The 27,620-nt window shown below is 59.3% G+C and overlaps 1 protein-coding gene across 2 annotated transcripts; it reads right to left on the reverse strand.

The window, feature by feature from the left end:
* Positions 1 to 552: 552 nt before the first annotated feature.
* On the reverse strand, positions 553 to 19,143 carry LAMC3 (laminin subunit gamma 3). Of its 2 annotated transcripts, none has more exons than XM_040083278.1 (28): positions 18,771 to 19,143; positions 14,803 to 15,107; positions 14,481 to 14,611; positions 13,468 to 13,634; positions 12,926 to 13,114; positions 12,644 to 12,761; positions 12,465 to 12,563; positions 12,117 to 12,253; positions 10,594 to 10,710; positions 10,101 to 10,296; positions 9,805 to 9,917; positions 9,329 to 9,547; positions 7,766 to 7,954; positions 7,446 to 7,691; positions 6,972 to 7,125; positions 6,722 to 6,864; positions 6,462 to 6,640; positions 6,237 to 6,375; positions 5,618 to 5,823; positions 5,277 to 5,353; positions 5,027 to 5,161; positions 4,611 to 4,755; positions 4,334 to 4,495; positions 3,994 to 4,096; positions 3,693 to 3,892; positions 3,414 to 3,560; positions 3,123 to 3,222; positions 553 to 2,490 (listed from the first exon to the last, which is right to left on the reverse strand). In XM_040083278.1, exons 1-28 carry the CDS (start codon positions 19,141 to 19,143, stop codon positions 2,246 to 2,248), a joined length of 4,734 nt encoding a protein of 1,577 aa, XP_039939212.1. In that variant the 3' UTR covers positions 553 to 2,245. The 2 variants fall into 2 exon arrangements, with proteins under 2 accessions (XP_039939212.1, XP_039939214.1); XM_040083280.2 differs by having other exon boundaries at positions 5,277 to 5,350; positions 18,771 to 19,028.
* Positions 19,144 to 27,620: the final 8,477 nt, after the last annotated feature.

Below are 27,620 nucleotides of genomic sequence, written 5' to 3' on the forward strand. Positions count from 1 at the left end.
CGGAGCTGGCATCGCCCCGCACCGGGAGGGCAGCGTGGTACCCGCGGTGGGCTCCAGGTGCCCGAGCACGGGGGGAGGCACCGCAGGAGGGAAGGGACCGGCTCCCTCTGCCCGCACCGCCCGCCGGGCGCGGCTCCGGGACGGCGGGGATCGCTCCGGAGCTGCCCCGGGAACGGCATCGCCCCGCCGGTACCGGCGGCAGAGGGACAGGGCTGGGATGGAACAGCCGCTTCCAGGCGCTGGATAAACCCTGGAGCTCGAGCAGGGGAAAGGGATGGGTCGAGGGACAGTCACGGCTGAGGTGATGCGTGTCCCGGCCATGCGTGTCCCGGCCAGGGTCGCACGCCCCCGCGGTGGCAGCCTGACACCTTATGTTAAAATCGTGTACTAACGTGGAGTTTAGTGGGAATTTTCAGACATCTTCCCCCTCGTCACCCCAAATGCAGCCGCATTTCAACCCCTGCTCTTTAAAAGCAGCAAGCTCGGGTACAGTGTGCTCTCCTGCTGCCACACACCCTGGATGGAGAGCTGTGTGTTATATTAAGAATTTTTAATGGATACAGCTCTAGGCAGGTGGCACCGGCTGAAAACACGGAGTTCCAGAGAGAGCAGGAGGCAGCGTGAACCACATCTTCAGCAGCAGGCACACAGCAGAGGCTTGACATTTCTGTAAGAGCAGCAAATTTGTGTGCTCACTGGAGATGTATAATTGTCCTCCCAGAGAGACAGTAAGTGGCCATGGCTCCCTGCCTCTGGCCAGGCCGGATCACGCTGTGCCCTCGCTGTTTCATGGCTTTGCTTTCCCAGAGCTGTCCTCGGGCAGCAGCAGGGGAGCCCCTGCCATCACACCCCCACAGAACTGCAGCTCTGGCACCCCACTCCTTGGGCAGGTTTTGTGCAGAATTAGAAGGATGATGGCTTTGTTCTCAGTAGGAAGATCCTGTGTTCTTTCCAGACCACTGGACTCACCAGAGATGTTGCTGGGGGAATTCGACATCGATGGCAGCAATTTTACATAAATTACACAAGACTTTAGCAAACCTGATTTGCAGCACTGTGAGCAGAGAAACATAGGCAAAACCGGTTAAAAAAATGAAGCACGCTCCAGCCTGGGGACTCGTTTCTGGCCTTATGGGAATGACTTCAGCTACCTGGAGTCACGGCACAGCCAGCACAAGGTGGGCTGAGCCAGGACCTGGCTTGTCCTGCAGCCCAGCCCACACGGGAGCACAGGGGAACATGGATGCCTTTCCTTTAAAGGCAATACAGCCACTGACCTCTGCCACGCCGTGGGAGTGACACAGGAAGGAGCGGGTGTCCTGCTGTTCCCCCTCCAGCCCGCCCTGGCTGCGCAGCCTGCTGCCACCAGCCAGCTCCTCTGCGGTGGGGCACAGGTGCTAATGTGGGGCTGTGGGTGCTGCTGCTCTCACACCTCCCTTGCCTGCATCTCTGCCACCCAGCCCCTGGGACTGGTGGCAATTTGCTGGTTTATAGCCGTGCCTGGTGACATTCAGTGAGAATGACAACAGCAAGATCTCGTAGTGATCTCCTCAAGCAGGCTGAGGATGTCCCACCTGCATTCCAGGAGCTGGGTGAGGATCCATCTTTGCCTCTGCTTTGTTTCTGCTCATTAATTTAGCCCTCCCTGCTGTGAACTCCCTTCCCTTGGGAAGCAGGCGAGCTGTGTGCCCTCCGGCGAGCAGCTCTCTGCCTGGCTTCACCAGGATTCCTCTCTGCACCTCTGTGACCGCAGCCCGTGAGCATGACACTGCAGGGTGCTGTGCAGCAGGACCAGCTTCCAGCACGCGTCTGAGAGCCTCTCTCGTCTCCTGGGGCAGGAGGGAGTGCTGGGCAGTACAGCTTGGGTACGTTACATACTCGGGAAATTGTCCTTGCCCAGTGCGCCGTGCTGCAATGGGAAAGAAGGGATGGAGGAGATCTGTGAGGATTCTGTGTTCACCCTGCAGTGAGGGATCAGCTCTGGAATGGCTCTGTATCCTGCACAGAAACACCGGTGGTCCCTGGTAGGTGGGTGTCCCCCATCCCAAGGATGGGGGCGGTGGCTGGAATCATGCTGCAGAGTGCTTGGGATGCAGAGCCTGAGCAGGTGTGGATAAGGACCTGGGGTGTGATACTGTAGGGAGAGCAGTGTGAGGGATTGATGCTGGTGAGTGCAGTGTCCTTCCCTCTGCCATTCCCTGTGCAGGGTGGGCACAGAGGCCATGTGGCAGCAGCCAGCGACCTGTCACTTGGAGCAGCTCTCAGGGAGACTCCGCAAAATGTCCTCCAAGTTCTGCTTGTCGGCCCGGATCTCAGCCAAGTCGCTCTCAAATGCTTGGATCTTCTCCTGCTGCCGTGCTGCCTCCTGCTGCAGCCGGCTGAGCTGGCCAGCCAGGGCTCCCGGTGCAGCCAGGCGCAGCCACAGCTGCTCCAGCTGCAGCCTCCCAGCGCTCAGCACCGCGTCCACATCCATGTCCTGCTCCAGGTTACCTGGGCAAGGGGGGAGAAGGCAGGGATGAGAGCAGAGAGCTGGACAGGAGATGTTCTGGATGTACTCCATGGCACCAGGCAAACTATAGGGAGTGGGTGCAGCAGGGCATGGAGGCTTTGCAGCTTCTCACTGATCACAGATAAGCAAAGAGAACTGTGGCTCCAGGCAGGGCCTGGGCACTTCTCTCTCTCTTATAAGTGGGTCATGGTTTCCACCCTTTTGCAAAATTTCTTGGATGCAAGAGTCCTGGAATGCTCAGAAATGGTACATACCCAGGTGGTAAAAGCGGAAGGAGTTGGAGCAAGACCAGCCAGCAACAAGGAGCAAACCGAGTCTAGCACAGCCCTCAGTCCCAAAGGGACTTTGCCAGCCTTGCTCCCCCTAAGGATCCCAAGGGAGATCAGTGTACCCAGAGGAGACACGAGCACACACATTCAGCAAGCCCCAATTCATTCTTCATGAGGATTTTCCTCAAGAAGCTTTGCTGAGACCATGGATGATCTCACGCAAAGAGCACCCAGCTCAGCCTGGATGGCCACCAAGCAGGAGTACCAGTGAGCAGGAGAGCCCCGGCCCCCAAGAGCCCAGCCCTTTCCCTGGATCCTGCACCCCATTTCCCCCCTGGTCTCACCTAGGCTGTTCAGCAGGTTGTTCAGGGTCTCGATGTCTGACATGAGCGAGCCCCGGGCTTCCTGGAGACTTTTTGCCATCTCACTCACCTCTGACGCAACCTTCCAACAGAAACAGACACCCAGATCGAGGACACCATTGACCCTTGGCTGGGTGGTAGAGGAGAGAACGTCCCCAGTGCATTGTCCCTACAGTCAAGCTCACGAGCCAGGTTGTTCCCTGTGCTTTGGGCTGTGGGCAGAGCTGCTCCATGCTCTGGAGGACACAGCCTGCCTGAGGGGACCCGACTGACCTGCTGTGCTTCCTCCAGGTCTCCCCTGAGCTTCTCAGCCATGTGCTCCTGCCGGGAGAGCTCCCGCTGGGTCTCGTTGGCACGCTTGGCGAGCTGGCTGGCGCGTTTGAGAGCCTGTTTGCTCTCCTGCAGCACAGCCTGTGCCCTCTGCAAAGGGACAGAGATGGGAACAGTCACCTGGGGACACGCAGCCCTGCCTGCAGCAGCCTGGGCTCTCTAGGTGATGGCTGCCAGCCTGGCCATACCCAGCAGCTCCACCCCACATCCCTCAGCTCGGACCTTGGCGCTCTCCTCAGAGACTTGCTCGGCCTCCCCAGCTGTCCTCTGTGCTGTGGTGGAGATGGACAGGGAGTTTCCCAGTGTCTTCTCTGCCTGTTTAATCTTCCTCTGAGCATCCACCATCACTCTGTCCCGCACAGTGGCCATCCTCCTCCTCAGGGCCGCCTGACTCTTCCTATGCCCCAGCACCTTCTTCATGCCTATGGGAACAACCTGGCCGTCACCAAACTGTCCACTTCTCCCCTTGTCACCTGGTGAGAGCCAAGTTGTGGCTGGAGATGCTCTGACTGGTGCCTTTTACCTTCCAAGCTGGCCAGGAGGGACTCTGCATCGGAGAGCACAGCTTTTCCTTGGGAGACAGCCGTGGTGGCCACGTCACGGGCAGAGCCAGCCTGGTCCTGCAGCTGGGAGAGGGAGGAGAGGAGGAATGAGACTGGGGAGTGGGTGAAGAGCTGCACCCTGCTGGGGAATATGGGATTCAGCCTGCTCCCATTTGGCAGGCAAGCTCCTAGGGACATCTGGGAGCCCAAGGGAAGATGTGTCCCAAAACATCCTCTCCCAGCTCCCTGGCTGCAGGCATGGTCCCTCCAGTTGCTGGAGCAGCAGGGATGGGGCTCCCCATTCACGTGAGCAGCACTTACCTGCTTGAAGCCACGAGCCCTTTGCAGCTGCAGGCGCAATCCAGCTGCCAGTGTGCGGGATGCCTCCACAGCCTGCTGAGCCAACGGCTCCTGGGCTGCTGCTGCCTGCTCCAGCAGTGCCAGGTCCTGTTCCAGGTCTGCAGCCTGCATTGGCGGCACCTTCTGCAGGATCAGGAGTGCCAAAGGCTCCGTGAGATCATCTCCCAGCTCAGGCGGCAGCACTGGTAAAGCAGGAGGTAGGAACGCCAGCAGGAGCTGGAGCTGGGGTGCTGCTCACCTTCCCCAGAGCAGCCACCTGCAAAAGTCTCTCAGCCAGGTCAGCATGTGCCTGTTCCACAGCTGCCAAAGCTCTCCTGGCCTCCACTGCCACCTCTGCCATGCCAGCACCCAGCTCCTCCTGCGCCCGCTGGATTTCCTCATACCTGCATGGACAGGACACTGCTGTCAGCCAGGGCCCTCTGGTCCCTTGAAGGATGAGGACAACTCCCTGCTGGCCCTGGACATGGGCATGGAAATTCTGGGGGCTTTTCCTGAACCCACCCAGCACCCTGTCCCTCTGCTTTACAGCACTGTGGTGCAATGAGTTTGAAGGTGCTCAGCACCTTGGCAGGTGCCAAATCACGGTAATAGGGACCTGGCCAGAGGAAAGGGGACATGGTGCCCTGCCAGCCCTCCTTGCTGCCAGCCCCTCACCCAGCCTCCAGCTTGTACTGCATGTCCCGTGTTGTGTTCCCCTCCAGCAGGTTCCGCAGGAGCTCGGAGCTAGCATCGGAGGCACGCAGTGCTCTCCTGACCACTGCCTCCACCTGTGCCACGGAGTCCTTGTGGCTGCAGGGACAAGGACACCCGGAGACAGGACATCAGGATGGGCCTCCTGGCAAAGGAGTGGGCCCCCTGCATCCGCAGCTGGGCTGACAGCTTCCTCTGCCTCTTCGAATCTTACCTCTTGGACAGAGCCTGAGCCTCCAGTGCCAAGTGGCTCCAGTTTGTGGGCTGCTGTAGGATTTCTTGGGGAATCTCCTTGGAACGCAAACAGCAGCACTGAGACCCTGGCAGGGAGCAGGCACCCCTGGACCCTGCCAGCCCAGCACCACCAAGACCCTCCCAAAGGACTAGACGCAAGGAAAATATCTCCTGACTCAGCTGCAAGGAGGGCTATATCCACATGGACCCCAGGGTCACCCACTCTGCTGGTCACATCCCACCCCGTGTGACATCACATCCCCGTGCCCCCAGGATTGCCACCAGCCCCCTCGGGAGCCCAGGGCCGCTGAGAGTCCCCACCGTGGTAGCCAGGATGTTGGCAGCATGCAGGATCTCCTGCTGTGCCGACTGCAGCACGGCCCCGATCTCCGAGAGCAGGGTGCAGGTCTTGGGGGGTCCGTGATCAGAGCAGCTGGTGGCCCGGCTGGTGTTGGTGAGACGGCCTCGTGCAGTGTTCAGTGCCCCTGCCAGCTGCCCCACCTGTACCAAGAGGGTGGCCCAGGCACCTGTGGGCAGCACAAGCATCTGGTTGCCCATTGGGGTTGCTCAGGGCTCCCTGCTTCCCTGTGGAGCTGCCCCGTGCCCCAGCCCCTGCCTCACACCTAGTAATGAAAGGGGAATACTGTCCCTCTGGGTGCTCAGGAGGGACCCAAACATTCAGCACCCAAAGGGCACCCATGTGTTGGTGCTCAGTCCCCAATAAGGCCCATCACTGCCTGCTCCAAGACCTCAGTGGTGTGAGCATCCCTGCAGAGCTCTGTCCTCCCAAAAAGGCATGTCCCCTCCCCTGCCCTCCCCCCAGGTCACACCACACTGAGCCCAGCGCTCACCTGGGACCTCCTTGCACCCACCCAGCACGTCACAGCGCCCTGAGGGAGCAGAGGGTGAAACAGGTGGAAGGAAGGACAGTCCCCCGTACCTCTCAGGAGGTGTGGAGCAGGCAGCCCATCTCCACGGGGTGCATCTCCCAGCATGGCAGACTGGCCCGGGTGGGTGTCACAGCCTGGTTTCTGCAGCCATTCCTCCATCTCCTGCAGCCTGGCCTTCAGCCTGTCAGCCTGCGGGCGAGACACATGGGGACATGGGGGGACAGGGGGGCACTGCAAGGGTGGGGTGCCGTGTCTCAGCAGAGCACAGGCTGTACCTCGTCCTTCACCAGCCCGTAGCAGGCAGGGCACTGCTGGCAGCGGGAGCTCAGTGGGTCGAGGAAGAAGTTGGCCTGGCACCGGTCACACTTGTAGCCCACGAAGCCAGGGTGGCAGAGGCAGGTGCTGTTCTCATGGCACTGCGGGGTGATGGAGCCCAGCGGGGAGCAGTTGCAGGCTGCAGTGGTGGCAGAAAGGCATCACGCTGTGGCTGCCAGCCCTGCTTTAGGGACAAAGACGCAGTCCCCATTCCCGTTACCTCGGCAGCCCCTGGCAGAGAAGCCAAAGAAGCCGTGCTGGCATCGATCGCATTTCCTCCCTGTGACACCTGGTTGGCAGGGGCACTGCCCTGTCAGCACGTGGCACCCGCTCTCCCGTGACCCTGTTGGGTGGCACTCACAGCTGGCATGAGAAGTGGAGGGTTGTGAGCAGGCAATCAATGCACAGAGCAGAGCTGGGAACGTGGGGCATTGCTGGCTCCTGGCAGCCCCATGCCATGCCCCACATACCTCTTGCACCCCATGGTGGGCTCCAGGCCGTAGTAGCCGGACTGGCACTGCCCACAGGCTCTGCCTGTCACATGTGGGAGGCAGTGGCACTGGCCCGTGACAGGATCGCAGCCCTCCAGCCTCGGGTCTGAGCCGTTGGGGTTGCAATCACAAGCTATGGGAGACAAAATAACCCTTAAAACCCAGCATGGGGCTGGTGGATAGGACTGCAGGAATGGGGCGCTGGGGCTGGGCTCCTGACAACGTAGAGAGCCACATTCCCACATCAACCATAGCTCCAAGAGAAAGAGCCCCTGCGGGCCGGAGTATCTCTGGGGAGGGATCACAGTGGAGCAAGAAGGCAAAGAACATTCTGGAAGACACTGGAGTAACCTGGACCATCCATCAACCCCTGAACCTGCTGGGCATCCCCTCTGCCTTCGCTGCTGGGAGGATTTGGGCTGCAGGTGAGCTGTGCCCGGGGGCTGTACGTACGTGCACACTTCCCAGCAGGGCCGGGAGCCAGCGCATCCCCGTAGAAGCCCGGCCGACACCTCTCGCAGCGATCGCCCATGGTGTTGTACAGGCAGCGCAGGCACCGGCCAGACACGGGGTCACAGTTCCCCACGGCATTGAGATCCACGTTCCCATGACACTGGCAGGGCTCGCAGGGATGCACGGGACCTCTCTGCCCCAGGGGGTCCCCGAAAAACCCGTCATCGCAGAGCTCACAGCGTTTTCCTGGGGAAGGCAGGGAGGATCCAGCCGTGCTGACCATGCCCACAGCCCCTGTGCCCGCCCGGCCCCAGCCTCACCTCTCTGCCCCGGGGGGCAGTGGGTGCAGACCACCTCCCCACTGCTGGGCACCTCGGTGCAGGGCGAGCGGCCGGGGCACGGGCAGGGCTTGCAATCATCAGAGCGCCCTACGAAGGGGTTGCCGTAGAAGCCGGGGCTGCAGCGCTCGCAGGAGGGACCCTCTGTGTTGTGCGAGCACTGGCAGTGCCCTGCGGGGAGGAAAACCGAGCTCAGGGTCTGCGAAAACCCAGCCCGAATAACAGCAGGGACTGCGGGAGGGATAGAGAGCCCGGCGTGGCAAGAGGAACGTGCAGCTCCAGCCGCGGGGTTGCACATCTCCAGCCAGTACTCGGAACATTTTCCCTCCTTGCCCTGTGTTTGGTCAAGGGAGAAGGTTTTGGAGAGGACACGGAGGCCGCAGGGGCGAGGCGGCGCTGGCACAGACGGCACCAGCAATGTGTGCGGAGGCTGCCGGCGCCTGCCGTAATCCACAACACATTTCTCAGCGTCGAGGCGCGTCCTTTCCAGCCTGGCTCGGAAAACACAAGCAGCCGGCCCGGCACCCACCGGGGAGCATCTCCAGAGCGAGCCGAGCCGGTGAGTCAGCCTCCCGAAATCGGCTGTGAGGAGGAGAGGGAGGAAGAGGAGGAAGAGTGCTCCAGGAACCTCCGGGCAGATGCTCTGCTTCACTGGGGAGAGAGGAGACAGGGGGGAGGATTTTCCCCCGTGTTTTGTGGGGTAGGGTCACGACGGGAAGGCTGCGCAGGAGGGGGTGTTGTTCCATTTTTCCCACATCCAGGCAGAGTCAGACGATGGAAAAGAAAGAAAAAGCGGGTGGCAGGAAGAAGTGGAAAAATAAACTAAAGGAAGTGCGCGGGCTGGCAGCGCCCAGGCCGGAACATCAGAAGCCTGGCCCCATCCCTGGGGATTGTGCAGTCGGCGGCGCCAGCCCCGGCTCTGCGGGATGAGGGCGGCTTTGCAGAGCTGCCGCCGTGTTTTCCTGGGCAGGGCAGGGGCATTCGCCGAGCACTCTGCCTCCTCCAGCCCTCTCCATCCTGGCCGCACATCATGAGAACCGGCCGCCGAGGGGTTGGGCTGGCAGCACAAGAGCTGGCTCTTCTGGTGTCTTTGCTCAGGCCTGGCAGTTCTGCATTTTCCTGCTTTTTTTCCTTGTTTCTCTGCTCAGGTTAACCCTCAGTTTGCAGATTCCAGAGCTGTGCCCAGTCCTGCTCCTCTCATCGGACAGTGGTGCTGCCTGTGAGATCCACCCTAGGAAAACCCTCTCTGCTCCCCCATTCCTCAGAGGACCAGCACCCTTCCCTTCTCCTCCTTAAAGGCCATAAAGTATCACGAAAAATGCTCCTCTAATTATAAATTACCACCATTATTGCACTTCATTAATTATCTCTAGCTTTGCAGTTATGAACCCTGCCCCTAGGAACCACCCAAGCAATTCCACATGCAAATTTTGGGAACCACAACCTCACCGATGGTTTCCAGCTTCCCTCAGAACAAGCAAAAGCATGGATTTGTCACCCACAACACGGAGCAACAGGTGAGTGGAGGGGCTGGGGGGTGCACACCTGTGAGGGGGTGGCAGTCCCCGTGCTGGTTGCAGGTGCAGGGCACGCAGCTGACAAAGGGGCCGCCGAATGGGATCTCCCTCTTGAATCCAGGTGCGCAGGACTGGCAGAACTGTCCGGTGTATCCCGTGGGACACGTGCACTCCTCCACCCAGCCCGCCCGTGTGCCTGGCCCGGGGCGAGCGGACGTGAGCTGGACCCTGCTCAGGGATAACCTGCCTGTGAGAGGGAAGAGCGGTGTGGGAACGGGATGGTGCAACCTCTGCTCCGCTCTGAAATGCTCCAGGAGACCCCAAAATATTTAACTCCAAAATAATAATTCTTTTAGAGCCTAGGGGTGTTCACAGAGAGGAGGCAGCCCCTGCCTCGAAACAACCCCTACAGTCCCTCTCACCCTCGAGAGCCTGATGCTGCCTCGATGTCCCCAGTCCCACCCCGGTTTGGTCTCCACGGGGGTGTTTTGTGGAGACACCCACCTCGCACGGGGCCGCGGCTCACGCGGAGGCGGAGGGCGGTCAGGTTGGAGAGCAGGCGCTGGAAGCTGAAGGCCGACAGCAAAGGCTCTGCACCCTCCTCTGCCTCGTGCAGCCTGTTGGAGAGGGAGTGTGGGGGGCAGGACAGGGCCAGCCTGAGCCAGGTGCTGCAGGACAGCTTGGCTCCTGGCTGGGACCCGGGCACAGCACAGTTAAATCCCTGACGGGAAGAACCCCCAGGGACCGGGCAGCCCAGACAAATCAGGCACTGAGGCTCCCCAAGATGCCGTGATGGGTACCTGAAGGTGACAGCCTGCTTTCCATGCTGAGGCTGGCTCTTGGTGCTGGACATGGTGATCTCCATCCCTTCACCCTCCAGCAGCAGCTGGACCTGGAGCAGGGGCACCCCGGTTTCTGTTCTTGTCCCGTTCTCCACCCCCAGCAGCAGGGACAGGAGCTGCCCGTAACTGAGGCGCTGGTTCTGCAGAAACTTCTCTGTGAGGGGAGAGAAGAGCCAAGTCTGTAGGACATGGAGGCACCAGCTCTGCAAGTGCAGTCCTATTCCCACGGCTATCGTGAGGATCCACAGCCACCCTCCTAGAGTGGTGCCAGCTCCAACCTGCCCTCCTGGAGTCCTGGTTCACTGTTCAATACCCCCACTATCTTCTGCTACAGAAACATGCTCAGCTCTGGAACGGAGCCCAGGGCCTCCTGCACCAGCACAGCAGTGGGACAAGAGCACCGGGGGTCCTCACGGCAGAGCAGCCCCCAGGGACCGAGCACACACAATACCTGGTGCAAGAAAATCCACTGGCTCCTCTCTGTCCCACTCGGTGATGATCTCCCGGCCAGCCCAGCGCAGAGGCAGGTCTGTCCTGCCTGGAGCTGTGGCAGCCCAGCCCTCCAGCCCTGTGTGACAGGACAAAGTGACAGTGCACAGCTAAGGGAGCGGTGAGTCCCTGCCAGCACAGCACCAGCAGGGTGCTGCTTTCAGGGGCTCTGTCCCTCCTCCCAGCACTCTCTCGACTCTTGGAAGGGGCCAGCACTTTGTAACACTCTGTTCCACTCGGGCTCTGTGCTCTCATGCACTGGAGGGTGGCCTTAACCACCCCTCGTCTATTTATTTTCTTAGATTTAGAGGAAATGATTATCTTTAAACTTTTGCACCCCCGCCTGTGCTTCCATTCTAACATTACTGTGGGCTGGTGAGCGCAGGAAGCCTGAGGAGAAATGCTGGAGAAGCCCAGAAGAGACAGGGTGTAATTGCATTAAGTTGTTAAGAAACCAGTTAAACTCCCCCACTCCGCAGGGTTAGTTATTTCTTCCAGGCCTGCAGGACAAACACTTGGAAATCTCTCAAGTGCACTGTGCTCTGTTATCAAATTATCCCCAGTTTATACTTTCACCCAGTATAAGAAAATTCCACCCAATTCCCCCTCCGCTGTGGTCTGGGGAATGTTTTGGGGAGCGGGCCTTTAGGAGGGCGCTGTGGTTGCATCTCAGCTCGGAGATTGCCGAACCAGTCCCCAGAGGAGCAGCCCCAAATTGGCTGTGCGAAGGGTGGGGGGGAAAAAAAAAAAAAAGTCTCGGTTTAAAGCCTGGCTCTGTTTCAAGGCTGAGGAAGACATTCCAGCAGCACAGCAATTGGCAGCGCGGTTTAAAGGCAATTGAGATCCACCCGTGCCTGGCGCGCTGGTATCCATCTGGGAAGAGGCGAGGCAGAGCGGGGTGCCCGCCGTGGGTGCCCGTCCCTGCGGCGTCCCCGCAGCGGGGCTGCACACGCCGGGATGCGCGGCAGATGGCAGGGTTTCCCCGAGCATCCCGCACGCATCCAGCCCTGCCAGCCGCCGAGCTAAAAGCATCCCATCCAGCCCGCCCGGCCGCACCGCCACATCCCGGCCGAGCGTGGGGAGAGAGGGGAATAATTGGGAAAGTTCCCGGCAGGCTCCATCCTGTTGTTTTTTTTTTTTTAATCTTCCTGAGCTGATTTTTAGTGCTCCTTCAGTCCCTTTTGTTGGTGGAATGTCCGTGCCTGGCCGCACGGCTCTCCCTGAGCCGTGCACAGCTGCAGGAGCAGGTTGGCACGGAGGGATGCCACGGGGAGTCACGGAGAGCCTGTCCCCACAGAGCTGGGGCAGAAGCAGGGATTAAACAGTAAAACAGGGGCGAGCCAGAGAAAACCCTCTCCATCACCACCACCTTGGGGACGCTCAGCCCCAAAGAGGGACACTCAGCTACATCCTTCCCAAACATTTTTGGCTGAAATTGGCAGAGCAGTGCCCTCGGTTTCACCCGGAGCCGGGGGGTGTCGTTGCCTTGGCTGAAGTCGGAGCGGATGTGAATCTCCTCGTAGCCATCTGCCGCCCTGCAGGCGCTGGAGTGGCCGTAACAGAAGCAGCTGGTGCAGCCGATGGGGTTGTGGGGCTGCAGGTTAAACCAGCCCGGCTGGCACCTGGACACAGGGAGGAAACAGGAGCTCGTGGCACAGAGCAGGCAGAGCTGCAGGGAACCGCAGCAGTGTCTCTGTGTGTGGGACACAGGTGGCAGCTCCTGGTGAGCCCAGTCCCAGTGGTCCAGAGGAATGCAGCTCCACAGCCTTGCCACCAATTCCAAGACTGGAAAGGACAGGGTTCCTGTCCCCATGCCAGGGCCACGGTGCTGACCTGTTGCACAAGTGCCCCTCCACCCTCTCCTTGCAGGTGCAGTGCCCCGTGTTGGGGTCGCAGGTGCCCACGCTGCCCGCGGGGTCACAGGTGCAGGGTCTGGATGGGGTGAGATAAAGGCAGGAGGTGAGGCCCGGTCCCATCCCGCTGCTCCTGCCCAGCGCCGGGCTCCTCCTCACCTGCAGTCACCTTCGCTGAGGCTGTGGTAGCCGTCCTTGCAGCGCTCACACTTCCAGCCCGTCACGTTGGCTTTGCAGACGCAGCTCCCCGAGCTGTCGCACTGGGGCTGCAGGGACCCTGTGGGGACCCCGGCCAGCCCTGAGGCTCAACCCCAGCCAGGGAGAGACACAGGACGGGAAACCCCGAGCAAGAGAGAACCCACCAACACCATCCCTCCCGGCAAACTCCAGCTGGGGCAGCGCTCCTGCAGCCGGAGCCCGGCTGGGCGCAGCCTCACGCACCTGCGGGGTGGCAGTGGCAGGGCTGGCAGGCTCCCTGCGGCTCCCAGCGGTAGTAGTTCTGCCTGCAGCTCTCGCAGTGGGGCCCGGCCGTGTTGTCGCGGCAGTTGCGGCAGTGTCCCCCGTGCCCGCTGCGCCGGAACAGCTCCCGGTCGTAGAAACACTCCTCGGAGCGGCCGCTGCAGTTGCAAGCTGCGGGAGAGGCGGGAGGATGGGTGAGCACCGGAGGTTACGGCAACCTCCTGTGGGGTCGGATGAGCCACAGGGACCCCGTGGTTCAGCAGCGAGAGCTTTCGGCGGTGCCCTCTGCCCTTGGAGCACAGGTGGATGCAGCAGCGTGCACGGAGCAGATGGCTGCACTCGTGGGGCAATGGGAATACTCGGGGTGCTGCCGCGAAGGGAAGCCCCGGGGTACAAATCCTCCCTCCCAAAACGGAGCAGGTGCAGGAAGGGCAGGAGGTGCCAGATGAGCTGGTGCAGCCCCAGCGCGGCCCATCAGGGCCAGCCACCGCCGTGGGCACGATGGCAGCGCGGGCGATACTCACGGAGACACTCGTTGGCAGCCTCGGCCGTGCCGCGTGCCCAGGGCCTGTCCTGGAAGAAGGGCTGGCAGCGCTGGCAGTCGGTGCCGGCCGTGTGGTGCTGGCACACGCACACCAGCTGCCCGGCCTCGTCCGGCGCGCACTCGCTGGCGTGGCCGTTGCATTTGCACCTGCGGCGAGACCCCGGCGTGGGGCAGCCCCCCTGAGCACGGCACCGGTGCGGGCAGCAGCAGCAGCAGTGGGACGGTGCCCAGGCTGTGCAGTGTGTGACCCTGCTACCGGGCTGGCTGCGGGGTGAGAGCAGCTCGGGCTGTGCTGGCCTTGAGGCCGCCCCTCGTGTCCCAGCCCGGCCAGTCGGGAGGTGACACGCCGTGGGTGGCCCGTGCTAACCAGCTCCAGCTGCTGACCCCAGAGGTGGGACAACAGCTACAGGTTTGCTGGCTGGCTGGGAGCTGTCCCAGCCCCGGCGTCTAGGGCAGACAGCGCTCCTGGGACAGGGAAATTTTCCACTGCTCCCAGCTGGGGAAGGGCATGTGCAGCACAGCCCACAGGCAGCGCCAAGTGGGTGCCACCTGCATCTCTATCCCGCATCTGCTGCCCATTCCCGCTGGCAGCTGTTCCAGCTTCTCTGCCTATGGCCATGCTGACTCCAAGCTCCTCCAGCAGCCTCAGGTCAACTTTGCACTTGAACCCCAGGACTCCCCTTTTGTAGTGCCCAGGGACCAGCAGGGTCACAGGAGAAGCAACACGAGCCCCAGCGCCATTAAAAGCCATTGGCTGGGAGGTAATAAAGCAAATACAGCTGGTGGCACATGGGGTGGGCTAGTGGGGAAAAGACAACCTTTCTGCACAGCTGGGAGGTCCTCAGGTCTAATCACTCTGCTCTTCCAGCTCCATTTACACAGTTTACACATGGAGGAAGCCACATCTGAGCGGTTTGCCCCAAAATCACAATTCCCCACTGAGGTGGGGAGCAGCTGCCCCAGTCCCACAGCCCCAAGAAGGTTCCCCCTTACCTGCCACCAACGGAGAAGTCAGATATGGCATAGTAGTACGACTGCAGCACCTTGGGGTCCTTGAAGATGTCATCCCCAAATGTGTTGAGCCGGTTCAAGGAGATGAGCAGGTCAGTGACTGTCACCCACTCCTGCAGGGGACATGGGGATGGCACCTTGGTGGAGAGGTCTGGGCCACCAGCTCCCACCCCAACCGGGACACACCCCGCAGTTTTTCAAGCAGGGATGCAGCACATCTCCAGCACTTTTACCCTGGGTGGGTGTAACAATGCCCTCGATCCCAAGGGTCCATGCACCAGCCCTCCTCCCACCCTGGTGGCACCTGCAATGCGGGGCTTCCATCAAAGTTGTAGGCGCTGGGCCGTCCCTCCAGGGTGGAGAAGGCCACGTTGCCCCCGCTCAGCGGGGAGATGTCGCTGAACTCGTCGCTGCAGAAGGCCACCTGCTCGTCCTCGCCCGGCCGCAGGTACTGCCGCGGCCGCTTCCCGTAGGTCTTCTGGCAGGACGCGCTGTAGAACTGGAAGGGCACCCAGGGCCCCTCGGCGCGGCTGCGCTTGTAGATGGCGAAGCTCTCGGGGCGGCTGGTGTGGAACTTCAGCCGCACGTAGGTGATCTCGTAGGCTTTGCCTGGGGACGGACCCACCAAGCTGTGACCCTCTGCCGGCCACCCGAGGGGCACCGCAGCCTGAGTTATCCCCACGGCGTCCACCGCAGCTAAACGTGGACAGATCACCACCCGCTCCTCCTCGGTGCGGCCCAAACCCTGTCCAGATCCGAGCTGGATCTCGCCCCAATGCAGTGCCCACCCCTTGTGTGGGTGCACTGGGTGGGCTGCATGGGCAAAGAGCAGCTCCAAATCCAGGCTCTATCCAGCAGCTGTGGGGGAGAGTTTGGCCCACAGCATCCCCAGGGCAGTAGTGCTTTAGGGATAGAGAGCTGGAAGGGGTCAAGGCCAATCCCTTCCCAGCATGCCAGGACCCGGCATCACTTCCATCTTTGCTGGGATGAAGACAAAGAGAGGCCACCAATCCCTGGGGCGTCCAGCAAGCTCTGAAAGAGCTCGAAAGAATTAGCAGAAAGGAAAAGAGGAAACACCAAAGTGAACATCAGACCCACTTAATTGCCGGAGATGAAGGACCAGCTCAAAGCCCGGATTGCTCCATAACAGCACCACTCCTGACAGCACAAAACAATTAGCTGCAAGGTTTTGGCTTTATTTGAAAAGATAATGAGTTGGGAATGTTAGAGGGGTTATTCCGGGACTAGGAAAACAAGCCTTTAATTGGGCCCATATGAATACTGTCGCGTATGTGCTGCGACTTTGCTGCGGGGGAGCCGAGGCAGCCGGCTACCAGCGCTGGGAAAAGCAGCTGCATCCCATCAGGGATGCGGGAAGCGCCCGGCAGAGCGCCTGGAGAGGGGGACAGACCCGCTCCCAGCCCACCCGGAGGTGACGAGAGCCAAGAAGGGGCTGCAGCTGGGCTGTCCCACCCTCGCCTTGCGCCTCTCCCCTCCCTCTGGGCGCGCTCCGGGCTGGTGACAGCAGGGGTGCCCCTGTCCCGCACCCCGGGCTGGGGCACGCCTGGCAGGCGCCGGTTCCCAGACAGCGCGGTCCCGAGAGGGTTTTCTACCAAAACAGCGAGGTCGAGGCCGTCACCTCCCGGAGCAGTTTCCTCTGGGAGAGGAAGGGACCGCAGTGCTGTGTCAATAAACCGCCCCTGCCCCGAGTGGCCCCGTGCGAGGGGAGGGGACGGCCAGGCCGGGGGAGCCCCGTTTTGGTGCCTCCAGCTGGGGTGGAGGAGATTCACTTTTCTGAGGAATTTTCACGAGAGAGCGCGTGCTTTCCCCAGACAGGCTTTTTAATCAGCCAAGTCCTCCTTAGGGAAAAAAAATTATATATATATATATATATATATATATATATATATATATATATAAAATAACCCAGGCTGGCTGTCTCCTCTCTGCTGCTCAGGTGTGACATGTCTCAAAGCCAGATGTGCTGCAGGACAGTGATGCTGGGAAGGGTGCACAGGCAGCACCAGCACCCCTGGGTGCTCTCCCAGCTGTGCTATCACCTGAACAAAGAGCGCACCTGCCTCCCCCCGATCCCAAACTGCAGCTTGTACTGCTCTGGGGCCCCAAGAAGAGAATTCTGGAGAGGAGAAAAGGAGCATGTGGGACAGTCATGTCACCTACATATCCTGTCATCTCTAGTCCCTGCCAAACCTCAGCCCCGGGCTCTCATCTCACAGGAAAATCAGAGTCACAGACACAGATAGTGCCTGATCTAGACGCTCCAAAATGAGCCATTGGCATTCAGATTGCTTCCTGACGAGCCCTGGTATCTGTTGCCTTTGCAAGCCACGGATATTTTGGGTTCCTTCCTGACGTCTGACAGGGCGAACGCAAGAGCTGAGGACGCTTGGGATGATCGACCAGCTGCAAGCCCAATGCACCATAACGGCATGGCTGGAACCTCACGGGAAGGAGAGATTTAAAGGAGCATAATCTAATTAACGCCAATCAACAACAATGCAGGTAAACACGGGTCTTGTCCAAGTCATCCCATGTCTTATTTAATAAGCTCCCCAGGTAACCGCGCTGGAGAACATACAAGAGGCGTGACTGAGCCAGACAGGCGGGCTGGGGGAACACAATACACGGGCTGAAACACCAAATTACTCCGTGGAGCTCAGGATTGAGAACTCAGCCCAGGCTGCATTCCAGGGGACTGCAGGGGCCAGTAGGGCTTTTCCCTTTAACCCAAGTGAAAGCATTAAGGCAGCAATAAAAATGTCTATGGCTGAGACAAGAACAGGGCCTGGCAACTGAGGGAAAGGTCAGACAGTGATGTGCCAAGCACCACGACGGTACTTTTTAGCATGGCAAGATACAGGAGCCAGGAAGGAAGAAGGGCACAGCTGCAGAGGATGCTCCAGCTCACCAAGGGCTATAGGGACAGGGTGGAAGATGAGCTCGGTGCAATGCTTTAGCTTTGGCTGTGTCAACAGAGACAGACACAGCAAGGGCAGTCACAGGGACCGGACTCCACAGGAAACCCGAGTGTGGGGTCCAAGAAGGACCACAGAGGAGCCAGGGAAGAGCTGGAAGAAGGACAGAGAATGGGAAGGAAGCCCACACATGTCGCTGTGCCAAGCTGGGACCACAAAGTTGCCCGGCGGCAGCTGGCTCAGGCACACAGGCTGCATTCGGGTGGTCTGCGCCCCAGGTCACCCACCAACCGAGTGGGGACGATCTGACAGCCTGCGTTAGGTGGACACGAGGCTGGCAAATCCCCTGTCAGGGCTGGCAGGAGCATGGAGTGAGGATGGCAGATCCCTCCGGCACCGCTCCTCGTGCCCGGCGGGGAGCCCAGCCCCAGCCCGGGGACAGGGCCAGATGTCCTCCCGCCGGCAGGGCGCTGGGAAAGCAGCGACCTCCACCCTGCCGGGAGCTCCAGCGTCACTGCCGGGGCAGGCACGGACCTTCCACCGTCACCCCGAGCAGGCTGGGTCGCACCAGCGCGGCTCAGTGCCACACCGACACTCGGCTGTCCCCCCGCCAGCTCCAGCCGCAGCCCCTCCACTACCCGCCTTCGGCATGCAGATGGCAGGAGACTGCAGAGAATGAAGATTTTACAACGCTGGCCAAGAGCCAGGAGAGTTTAGATGGCAGGAAAATGTTATAAAACCTTTTTAAAATGCCAGGCATGCCCCTTGGGTTTAAGTACCCTCCAAGTGGGCGGCTTGCAGGATATTTAAAACACAGAGGGTCGGATGCCAGCTGGGGAAGCCTTCTGGGGTTGCACGGTGTGTCTGGAGCTCGGCACCCTGAGACATACCAGGCACCCTGAGCAACGCACGGGGGTGAAACAGGCGGGGCCTTGGCACCCACGGTAGTCGCCCTCCCCGGGCAAGGCTCTCCCAGGGTAGGAACCATCTGCCTCCTGCTCCGCAGGCTTCCTTCTTCAGTAAAAAGCAGCCTGGGGTGAAGGGGAGAGCAGGCACGGCTGGCTGGGAAGCAGCACAGACAGGCACAGCTCTGGCACCCTGGGGCTGGGCTGATGGGCAGGGCAGACCCTCCGCGAGTCCTTTCAGTGCTTTGCAGAGGGCAGCTCCCTCCATACACCCCCGAAAAAAGCCCTGGGGAGGCTCCTGTCCTTAATCCAGCGCCGACAGCAAGATCTGCGCGGCGCAGGAGCACCCACCCCCCATCTCTGCCCCCTGCTCTGGACGCACCGCAGCCTGTGCCCTCCACCGACCCCGCGGGGCTCCCGCCGGCACTCACCCAGGCGCAGGGTGATGTTGACCGAGTTGGGGTACTGGATGCCAAAGGCCATGGACTGGCTCTGCCACCAGGTGCTCTCCTCCTGGCTGTGGAAGTCGGTGAGGAAGGAGGCGTTGTGGTGGCGCCGGGGGTCGCTGGCGTCGCAGCGGTGGCACAGGGCGCTGGCGTGCTGCGCGCCCATGTGCAGGCAGTAATCCTCCGGGGGAGAGCCGCACGTGTTGGTGGCCTGCACGGCCCGGCCGAAGGCGGCGTTCTCGAAGACGGGCATGCAGCGGCGGGGCTGCCCCCGAGGGTCCCAGCAGGAGGACGAGCCCCCCGCCCCCAGCCCCAGCCCCAGCAGGGCCAGCAGGCAGAGCCAGGGAGGCCGTGCCATGCCGCGGCTCTCCCGGCCGGACTCCGAGCCTGCTCTGGATGGCAGGCGGGACGGGACGGGACGGGACGCGGTGGGATGGGATGGGATGGGATGGGTCCCCCTCCCCGGCACCTCCTCTCGCTCCGAGGTCCATCTTGTGGAAGCTGCTGGGAATGTCGAAATACTCGTATGTGAGGCAGAGCTGCGGAGTTTGGGATCCCCGCAGGACATGCTGAGTCCCCAGCCATGCAGTGCTCCATCCTCAAAACATCTCCATTGTTTTGTGGATTGGGGATTTGCATCTTCAGCTGCGTGGATATAGCTGAGCTCCTCCATTTCTCAGCCCCGGGAATGAGCCTGTGGAATACCTCACACGAGGCTTTTTCCTTCAGCTGGTGGGGGCCACCACTTTTCTCGCAGCCCCCAAATAAAGAGGGGATTGGGGAAAGGCTTTGAAACAGATTCAGCACCTTCTTCTCCCCACACTGATTTATGGGGCATTGACCGCTCTCCCACTTACACCAGCCTGCCTGGGCTGTGGGTCTGTGACACCCCAGCGCCTCCACACCAGCACCCTTGGGTGGGGGTCCCATCCCTGCCTGTTGCCATGAGCCAGCCCAGTCCCCTGGACCCGAGGGAGGGCACATTCCTGTGGAGACCTCTCCATGGGGGTGGCAAAACCAGATCATCACCAGACCTCATTAGCATCTCTCAGCTAATGCTAATTATAGTCTGTGCCAGGGGAATCCCTCTGGGGACTATGGCACCCTCTAGATCTGACCCGTGGGGGCAGGAGGGTGGCAGCAAACAGGGAGAGAGGCAGCCTGGCACGGTGCCGTGCCCCTGGGCACACCCTGACCCACAGGGCTGTATTTGCAGAAGTGGGGATGCACAGGGGAACTCTGCCTCTGATCCCCACACCGCTTCACTGAGCTGCCCACAGGGGTTCTGCAAACTTAGCACTCATTTATAATTTAAGCTCCCTTCCTCCCCTTCCCTTCTACTCTTATTTATTTTATTCTCCTTCCCCGTACACACTGCGGGAGAAAGCACCAGAGGGGAGCTGTGAATCAGAGTCCTGGGCAGCGGCTCCCGCAGCAGCGCCGTTTCAAAGCCCCATTATCATATATTGACCCAGGCTCTGACAGCCAGAGCCAGCTCCTCTGGGAAGGGTGAATTTCCCAGCATCGAGGAGCTGAGCAGCAGCTGCCTGGGAGTGGGCGGCCAGTGGCAAGCCCACTGTCAACCTCCAGGGAGAATGAGAAAGGTTTTTGGCTCAATAATTGCCCCGTGTTTCCACCAGCAGTTTTTAGGGGATTTGCATCCTGCAGAGATGGGGTTTTCCAGGTGTTCTGCTTTTCCCGTGGTACTGAGGCTGTAAGCTCAGGACAGGAGATAGAATCATAAAATACTCAGAGTTGGAAGGGACCCAAAAGGATCATTGAGCCCAGCTCTTGAGTGAATGACCCATATGGGGATTGAACCCACGACCTTGGCACTGTTAACACCACGCTCTAACCAAACCTTTCCTGTCATGGGTTTGCCTCCTCCTCCTTGGGATGCAGCACACATCCATGAGAGGATTTCCCTTCCCCTGGTACAGAAGGGTCCACGTTAGAGGGTGATGAGACCACACAACCAGGGCTCAGGATGCAGCAGGATTCGGGCAAAGCTGATGAGTATCCCAATCTCACCTCCTCCTCCTCCAGCACAGCCCGCTGGGCGTGGGGGGATGGCCCACAGAGCTGGATGGGAATTGGTGACACTGCTGTGCTCAGTGGTGGGGATGCTACAGCTGGAGTGGGAACCGCACATTCCCAGAGTATTTTGGCCCCAGACTGGATGAGCCTCTCACCAGGCTCTTGCTAAACAGTGGGCACAAATTTGCCCCTTGCCCAAGGAGATGCTCTACACTTTCTGTGGTCCACTGGTAACAAAGCCCAACCTCACCTGAAGTCCTCTGTGCCTGGAGAGAGTTCACCCACTGCTCCAGGACTTTGGTCCAAGCACTTCAGGGTTGTGGTGACCAAGGCTGTGATGACACCAACCTGTCCAGGAGCCTTCTTCTGCCCCAGCACAGACCTGGAACCCCGCAAGGGTTAAAAACCGTGGAGGCGGAGAGGAGAAAATGTTCTTCTGATTTGCTTAATGAACGTTAATTAAGAAGACAGAAGATAGCAGATTCCTTCAGGGTAGAGATGAAAGGCCCGTTAATTAAATCTGGGGAGCGAGGAACAGGGCCGACTGATCCTCCTCCTGATCAGACCTGACAAGGCAGGCGCGGGGCAGGAGCGAGGTGTGCCAGATCCCACAGCCCAGCTCCAGGCTGGCAGCACGGCCAGGTTTTGACAGGGTGCCTCCAGCACCTTTGAGGCTGAGGGTGCCTTCTCCATCCCCTGGAGCCGGGGTGAGAGCTGGGTCACTGCCCCCGGCTCCACCGCACTCCTGGAGCAGTACTGTGAGATGGACACCCCTCAGTTTCCAGCAGGACCTTCTCCCGAAGGGATGAGCTGACCTTGCTGGAGGGAGGGGAAGACAGGATGGCCAGCTCCATCCTGAGGAAAAGGAGGAGAAGTTTGGTCACCCAGCTCGGAGGTTTGCGCCAGGTCCCACCACCCACACGAGCTGGCCGCAGGTTGAATGCGAGAGGGTCAGAAAGGCACTGGCCACCACCTTGTGCCATGGAGGGACAAACCTCTGGGATGGACACCTGCCTGTGTTTCAGCACACACTGCCTCACCTCCCTGGAGCAGGCAGCTCCTACCACCAGTAATTTGCCAAAAACAGCTTTTCTGCCCCTAGCTGAGACCTGGAGGCTGTGGCACAGTAACAGGATTCCGCTGCCTCCACGCTCTCCTCCAGCTTTCAGCACAGGCTTATTTTTAAAAGCGGAGCATTTGAACATCCCCAAACCACAGCAGCCCTACCTGACCCCACGGCTGGTTCCCTCTCGCACTCCACCCCTCGCCCTGGGACTGGAGCAGGGGTTGGAGGTAGGTTGAGCTGCAGGATGCCACCAGCATTTCAATGAGCACAGACGACGCTCTGCCGCTCTCCCGGCACACACAGCCCTGCGAGGGGGGACAGCTGAGGCGAGGGGGTGCTCTTTGTCACAAACAGCAGCCCCTGGGGCAGGGGGGAAGGAAAGGAGAGCTGCCAGTGCACCCCCCAGCTCTGCTGACCACGGAGCAAAGACCCCATCATCAGCGTAGTGGGAAACTGAACGTGCGGCGTAAATAACGGCTGGAGCATCTCTCGTGTGCACTGGCTTGTTTTGTAAACCTGAACTTTGCAAAATGTCACAAAATGGAGAAACGAGAGGCCTGGGATGAGTAAATCTCTATTAGAAATTCCCCGGGATGGCAGCAGTCGTGTTCTCGCTCGATGATGGCACATTACAGCCCGGCCCTGCTCGGGGAGCGGGGTCATGCGTGGCGCTGATTGCGGAAAGTATTTAATTAACACTGCCATAAATACAGCGCTCGAGATGCCAGGCAGACCGCGGCGGGGCACGGTGCTGCTGAGCTGCGGGAAGTTTTGCCAAGGCAGATGGGAGATGATGAGGGAGGGCAGAGAAAATGCGGTAGATTTTGCTCCCTGCTTTGCCACAGCCCTTGGGAGCCCTCAAGGAGCAAGGGGAGGATGGGACAGCGACGTTGTCAGGATGTCCCCTGAGCAAGAAGGCTCCACCAACAGCGCCCAGACGAGTGGGGAAACCCCATAACAGGGAAAGGAGCTCTCTCCCAAAGCAATTGTCAGGACACACATCACCGTCCCCTTCCCTGATGCACAAATGGTCTAAAGTCACCTTTTCAGAGATAATCATCCCCAAATTCTCTCAATACCTGGCAGACAGTGAAAATAGGAACATCTCAGCTTCACTCGTGCATGACCACAAGCTCATCAGCTCGCTGATGAGCTGAGCTACTCCAGATCTGACCCAACTCAAGGACACAGGGTGACAGCCAAGCCATCACTGTCCCCAGGACACACATTTCACCCATTGCATTGGCCTCAGGAGGTCAGGGACCACGACAGGAGGAAGCAGCGGGTCAGAGCAGGACCAGCCGGTTTCAGGCATGGCCAAAAAGGACCTTTACTCGCCTGAGCTCATCAGCAGCTTAATGACACCGGCTAAAAAGCTTCAGAGTCCCTAATCGCTCATCATATTATGGCTGCTCACAAGTGAGGCCAACCAGTACAAACCTCCTCGAAGCCTTTCTAATTAACGAGCAGAGGCTTAGGCTCTCCCAGCCCAAAAGCAGCATCAGATAAATCCAGCAGCCTCCTGCCAGCCCCGGTCCCCTTGATAAACCCCTTTAATGGGCTTGTCAGCACCACCTGAGGCCAATTCATTGGCTAACAAGGCACATCTGTCTGTCTGTCCTCCGTGCTGCGGGTGGGGACGTGTCCATCCGTCCGTCCATCCATCCATCCATCCATCCATCCATCCATCCATCCATCCATCCATCCATCCATCCATCCCCACTGTGGCAGGAGCCATGGGGTGTTCTGCCACGGGCTGCCTCTGCTGGATCCCTGGACATGTCCCTTGCCCACCCCATCCATGAGGTGCCCGGATTTCCCCTTCACCAGGAGGGTGGGCGGCAGCTGAGCAGCAGCAGGTGCCACCAGATGGTCACCACAAGGAGGGACCCGGCTAAACCGGTGGCTGGGAGGACACCGGAGCCCCTCATTTGCTAAGTGACTCCAAGGGGAGCGAGCTCAGGATGGTGGCACTGGAGCTGCTGCCCACAGAGCTTCCAGGACCTTTGCAGCACTGGAACACCTGCACTGGCACCGCCACAAAGGTTTGTGGCCACAGTCACGGCCTGGGCTGTCCCCTGAGAGTGGCTGAGCGCTCACACCTCATGACAGAGATGGTTTCTCAAGGGGGGCTTTGGAAAACCAGGCTTGGGAAGCACTTAAGAACATTTTCCTTTTCCACAGCCCCCCGGAGCCCACGGCTGTGATGAGTGGTGGGTGCTCAGCCCCTCTGCCCGAGGCTGCCTCCCCCCTCCTCCCGCTCCCATCAGTCAGAGATGCCCCAATACTCTGTGACAAGTAAGAAGTGGTTGCGATACCTTTGACTTTAAAGCAGGAGAAATGACTCCTCTGTAACGTGATCTACCGTGTCTTTATATTCCCAAGCGTGTCACCCCGGACTGGGGCTGGGCTCTGATTTAATATTCTCATGGAAACCGGTGCCCTCATCCAATTACCACGGGGATTTCGGTGCAGGCAGCAGCTGAGCCGCCGGTAGCCTCCGGCACGGGAGCGAGCCCCTGGCACGGGAGCGAGCCCCGCGGTGACCTCATGGGCCACCCCAAAAGTGCTGCAGGGGGTCCCGAGTTAATTTGGCACTCCCAGACAGCGCCCGTGCCAAGGACTGGGTTAGACTGGGAAGCACGGGTGGGAAACTGGGAGAGCGCCGGAAAGGCGAAGCCTCGCTGCAGGCGGCGGCAGGGAGCTCTGTGGGGAGCATCCCTGGAGATTTCCACTTACCGCGGGAATGGAATCCTTCTGTTTCCAACCGGAACGCCTGCTGCTCCGCATCCCCCTCCAGCCACGGAGGCTGGATGCTCCCTGGTAATCCTGCATCATTTATTTTCATTGGCTGACAGAAAAAAGCGCCGTCAGAAAAGCGGTGTTAGCTATGCTGGCTGGCACGGAAAATGTTGCTTTAATTGTATTTTATTTGGCAATAAGAGAAGCAAGAACAAACCCTCAAGATATCCCCCCCCCTCTCCCCCCCCACTTAAAATTTCAATTTGGTAATTTTATGACAACGTTTCTGATAAAAGCCAACAAAGCACATTGAAGTGAGAGAAATGATTTATCCTTTTCAGTAGCACATGATCTCTGGACAAATTTCCCAGTCTAGATATATTAAAACAGTAACAACAAAAACAAAACAAAACAAAACAAAACAAAACAAAAAACCCCACACACACAAAATAAACCCAAACAAACTTGTTTTTTGTTTTTTTTTTTTCCCATGTCAACTGTTATTTTTCAACCATAAACCCCGCTATTTTTTCCAACTCTGCTTTCCTGCTTTCCGATCTCTGAAGGCAAAACCAGGGAAGTATTGGACATCCCATCTGAAAAAAAACCATCACGGAGCAGCCCCACTTCCTTCAGCCCAGGCCTGGCCATCACACCGTGTCCTGCGGTGATTTTACACTTTCAAGGCCGTTTTCCTTGAAAATTTCCCTTCCATCCTGTCCCCAAAGAAACTGTGTCATTGATTTACTGTTGAAATTGGAGGAAGAGGCTGGCTCGTGCTCAGCCTCTCCTGATGCCCATGCCAGCTGGGAGCTGCATGGGCTGGCCGTGATTTGGGGGTTCCCTGACCTTTTCCCAGCATCTCCACAAGTCAGGAGGAATAAAACCCTCAAAACGAGCGCGACGTTTAGAAACCAAACCACCATCGCATGAACCTGAGGGTTTCTCTGTGCCACCTGGAATTAAACGCTCTGAGTCTTGGCTAAGCAAGCCCAGCTCGGTTCTCCCACCCATCCCAACATCCTGAGCTTCCTTCCAGCATCCTCAGCTTGCTTCCAGCATCCTGCAGATTTATTTGCTGCATAAATCCCCGCTCCCACCCAGTGTGGCAGCGACGCCTTCAAAGCGCCGGGTGTTCCACACAGCGTGGGGGGGCTTTGGGAAGGGGTTAATGGGTGGGCACAGGCAGCGCTGGGGGGTTGCTAGGAGACTTGGGGCTTTGGGATGCTGGATGTGATGCTCAGCCAATGGAGGAGCCCTCTGAGGAGTAAATCTGCTAATTTGGGCATTGTTAACTGCCGGGGCTAGGGGTGGATGTGGGTGCTGAGCAGAGCTGACCCTGAGCCCCTCCTCCCAGCCCCGCACCGATGCCTTCCCGTCCTGCTCCTGCGGTTTCAATTAAACCGCTGAATTAATCTCCCGCAATAAACTCAGCTGCTATTGTAGTTTGCTTTGGGATTCATCATCACTTTTGCAGCAAATACAGCAATTAAACAGAGAGGTCTTGGGAGCTCAGGAGGGAAGGCTGGGCCCCCCCCCGGGCTGATGTTTGGGATTGGGGTACCCAGAACCACCCCCAGGGTCAGTTTTCACCAGCCCAAAGCCCTTCTGGGGACTGCCAAGAGCAAGGGAGCTGGAGGAGGCACCACTGCCCCCCCCTCACCTGCATATGCTCCTCCAGATGGCCCAGGCTGCTGCTCTCCATGTGGGAAAAGGTTTTAAATTAAAATCTTCCCTGTGTTTTTTGGCGATTTTTGGCTGGGTTTCTTTCCCCTCACTTCCCAGCTCTCCGGCCCATTCGCCATCATGAAGTGTAGATGGAGTGGCAGCACGGTGGGGTTGGGGGAGGGTCTCCAGCCAGGGCCCAGACCCACAGAGGCAGCTGTGCACCCCACAATGAGCCCCTCTCAGGTTGGGGTCAGCCCTATCACTCCACAGCCCTCCTTAGCTGCCAGAAATCGGAATTATTCCTTTCTGGAGATCCCCGCTGACCCCAGCCAGCCCCTCTCATCGGCACCAGTGTCCCCCTGTTGCCATCCCCTGCCCTGCCAAAAGGGCAGGAGAGCTCCTTCAGGAGCCCAGCACCCTGGATATCCATCCCAGTGGGATCTGACCTGGCTCTGCTCCAAACCAGAGCCTTTTCCCACCCATCAGCTGCTCATGATGACCCTCCCACCAAGTGTACAGCCCCTGGATTCACAGAGGTGGGACAGTACGGGACGGGAGAGAGGGATGGGATGGGATGGGATGGGATGGGATGGGATGGGATGGGATGGGATGGATGCAGCTTTCATGCTGTCCACAAGCCTGGCAGAGGAGCAAGACCCACACCAGGGCAGGATCCGGCCCCTCCAGGGACTCTGGGATGCCAACTTTTCACAGAAACAGAGGATTACAGCACATCAGCTCCAATCAATACTCCGCCGTGGCAGAAAGCAAAGGGAAAAGAGGAACAAAAAGAGGTTTCTCATTTGCGAGAGATTTGAGGCTTTTGTTGTGTTTGGAGGGAGGAGGGAAAAAAAAAAAGCTTGAGAAAGGGCTGGGAAGGAAGAGCTGGTGGGGACAGAGCAGCACCCAGCCCTCTGGGACACTGCTGCAGGTATCTGAAACCCTCTGAAACGCTTGGGGTGCCAGGGAGAGCATGTGGGCATGGGGTGGGGATGGGATGGGTACAGGGTGAGCGTGGGCTGCTCCATCTCCACCTGGCACAGAGGGTTTGATCCTTTCCTCCCCAGACCAAGGCATCTGCAGCAAATCCCTCCCAGCTCTGGCCCCCCAAGAGGGGCAAAAGTGGAGGAGAGGTTTTGGCGGAGGGGAGAGAGGAGAAAAGATGCTCAGCCCCTGGTGTGGTCCTGCTGAGACCCTGCAAAGTACAACCAGGCTTGGGGATGTGCTAGACAAAGCGAGGGTGTTGAAGGAGGGTTTTTGGAAACCCGGATATCTTGCAGGCAGAAGAGCAGAAGCGATGCCATTGACCCCGTGCGGGCTGC

This window comes from Hirundo rustica, chromosome 20, assembly GCF_015227805.2.
Source record: "Hirundo rustica isolate bHirRus1 chromosome 20, bHirRus1.pri.v3, whole genome shotgun sequence".
Classification (NCBI taxonomy): domain Eukaryota; kingdom Metazoa; phylum Chordata; class Aves; order Passeriformes; family Hirundinidae; genus Hirundo; species Hirundo rustica.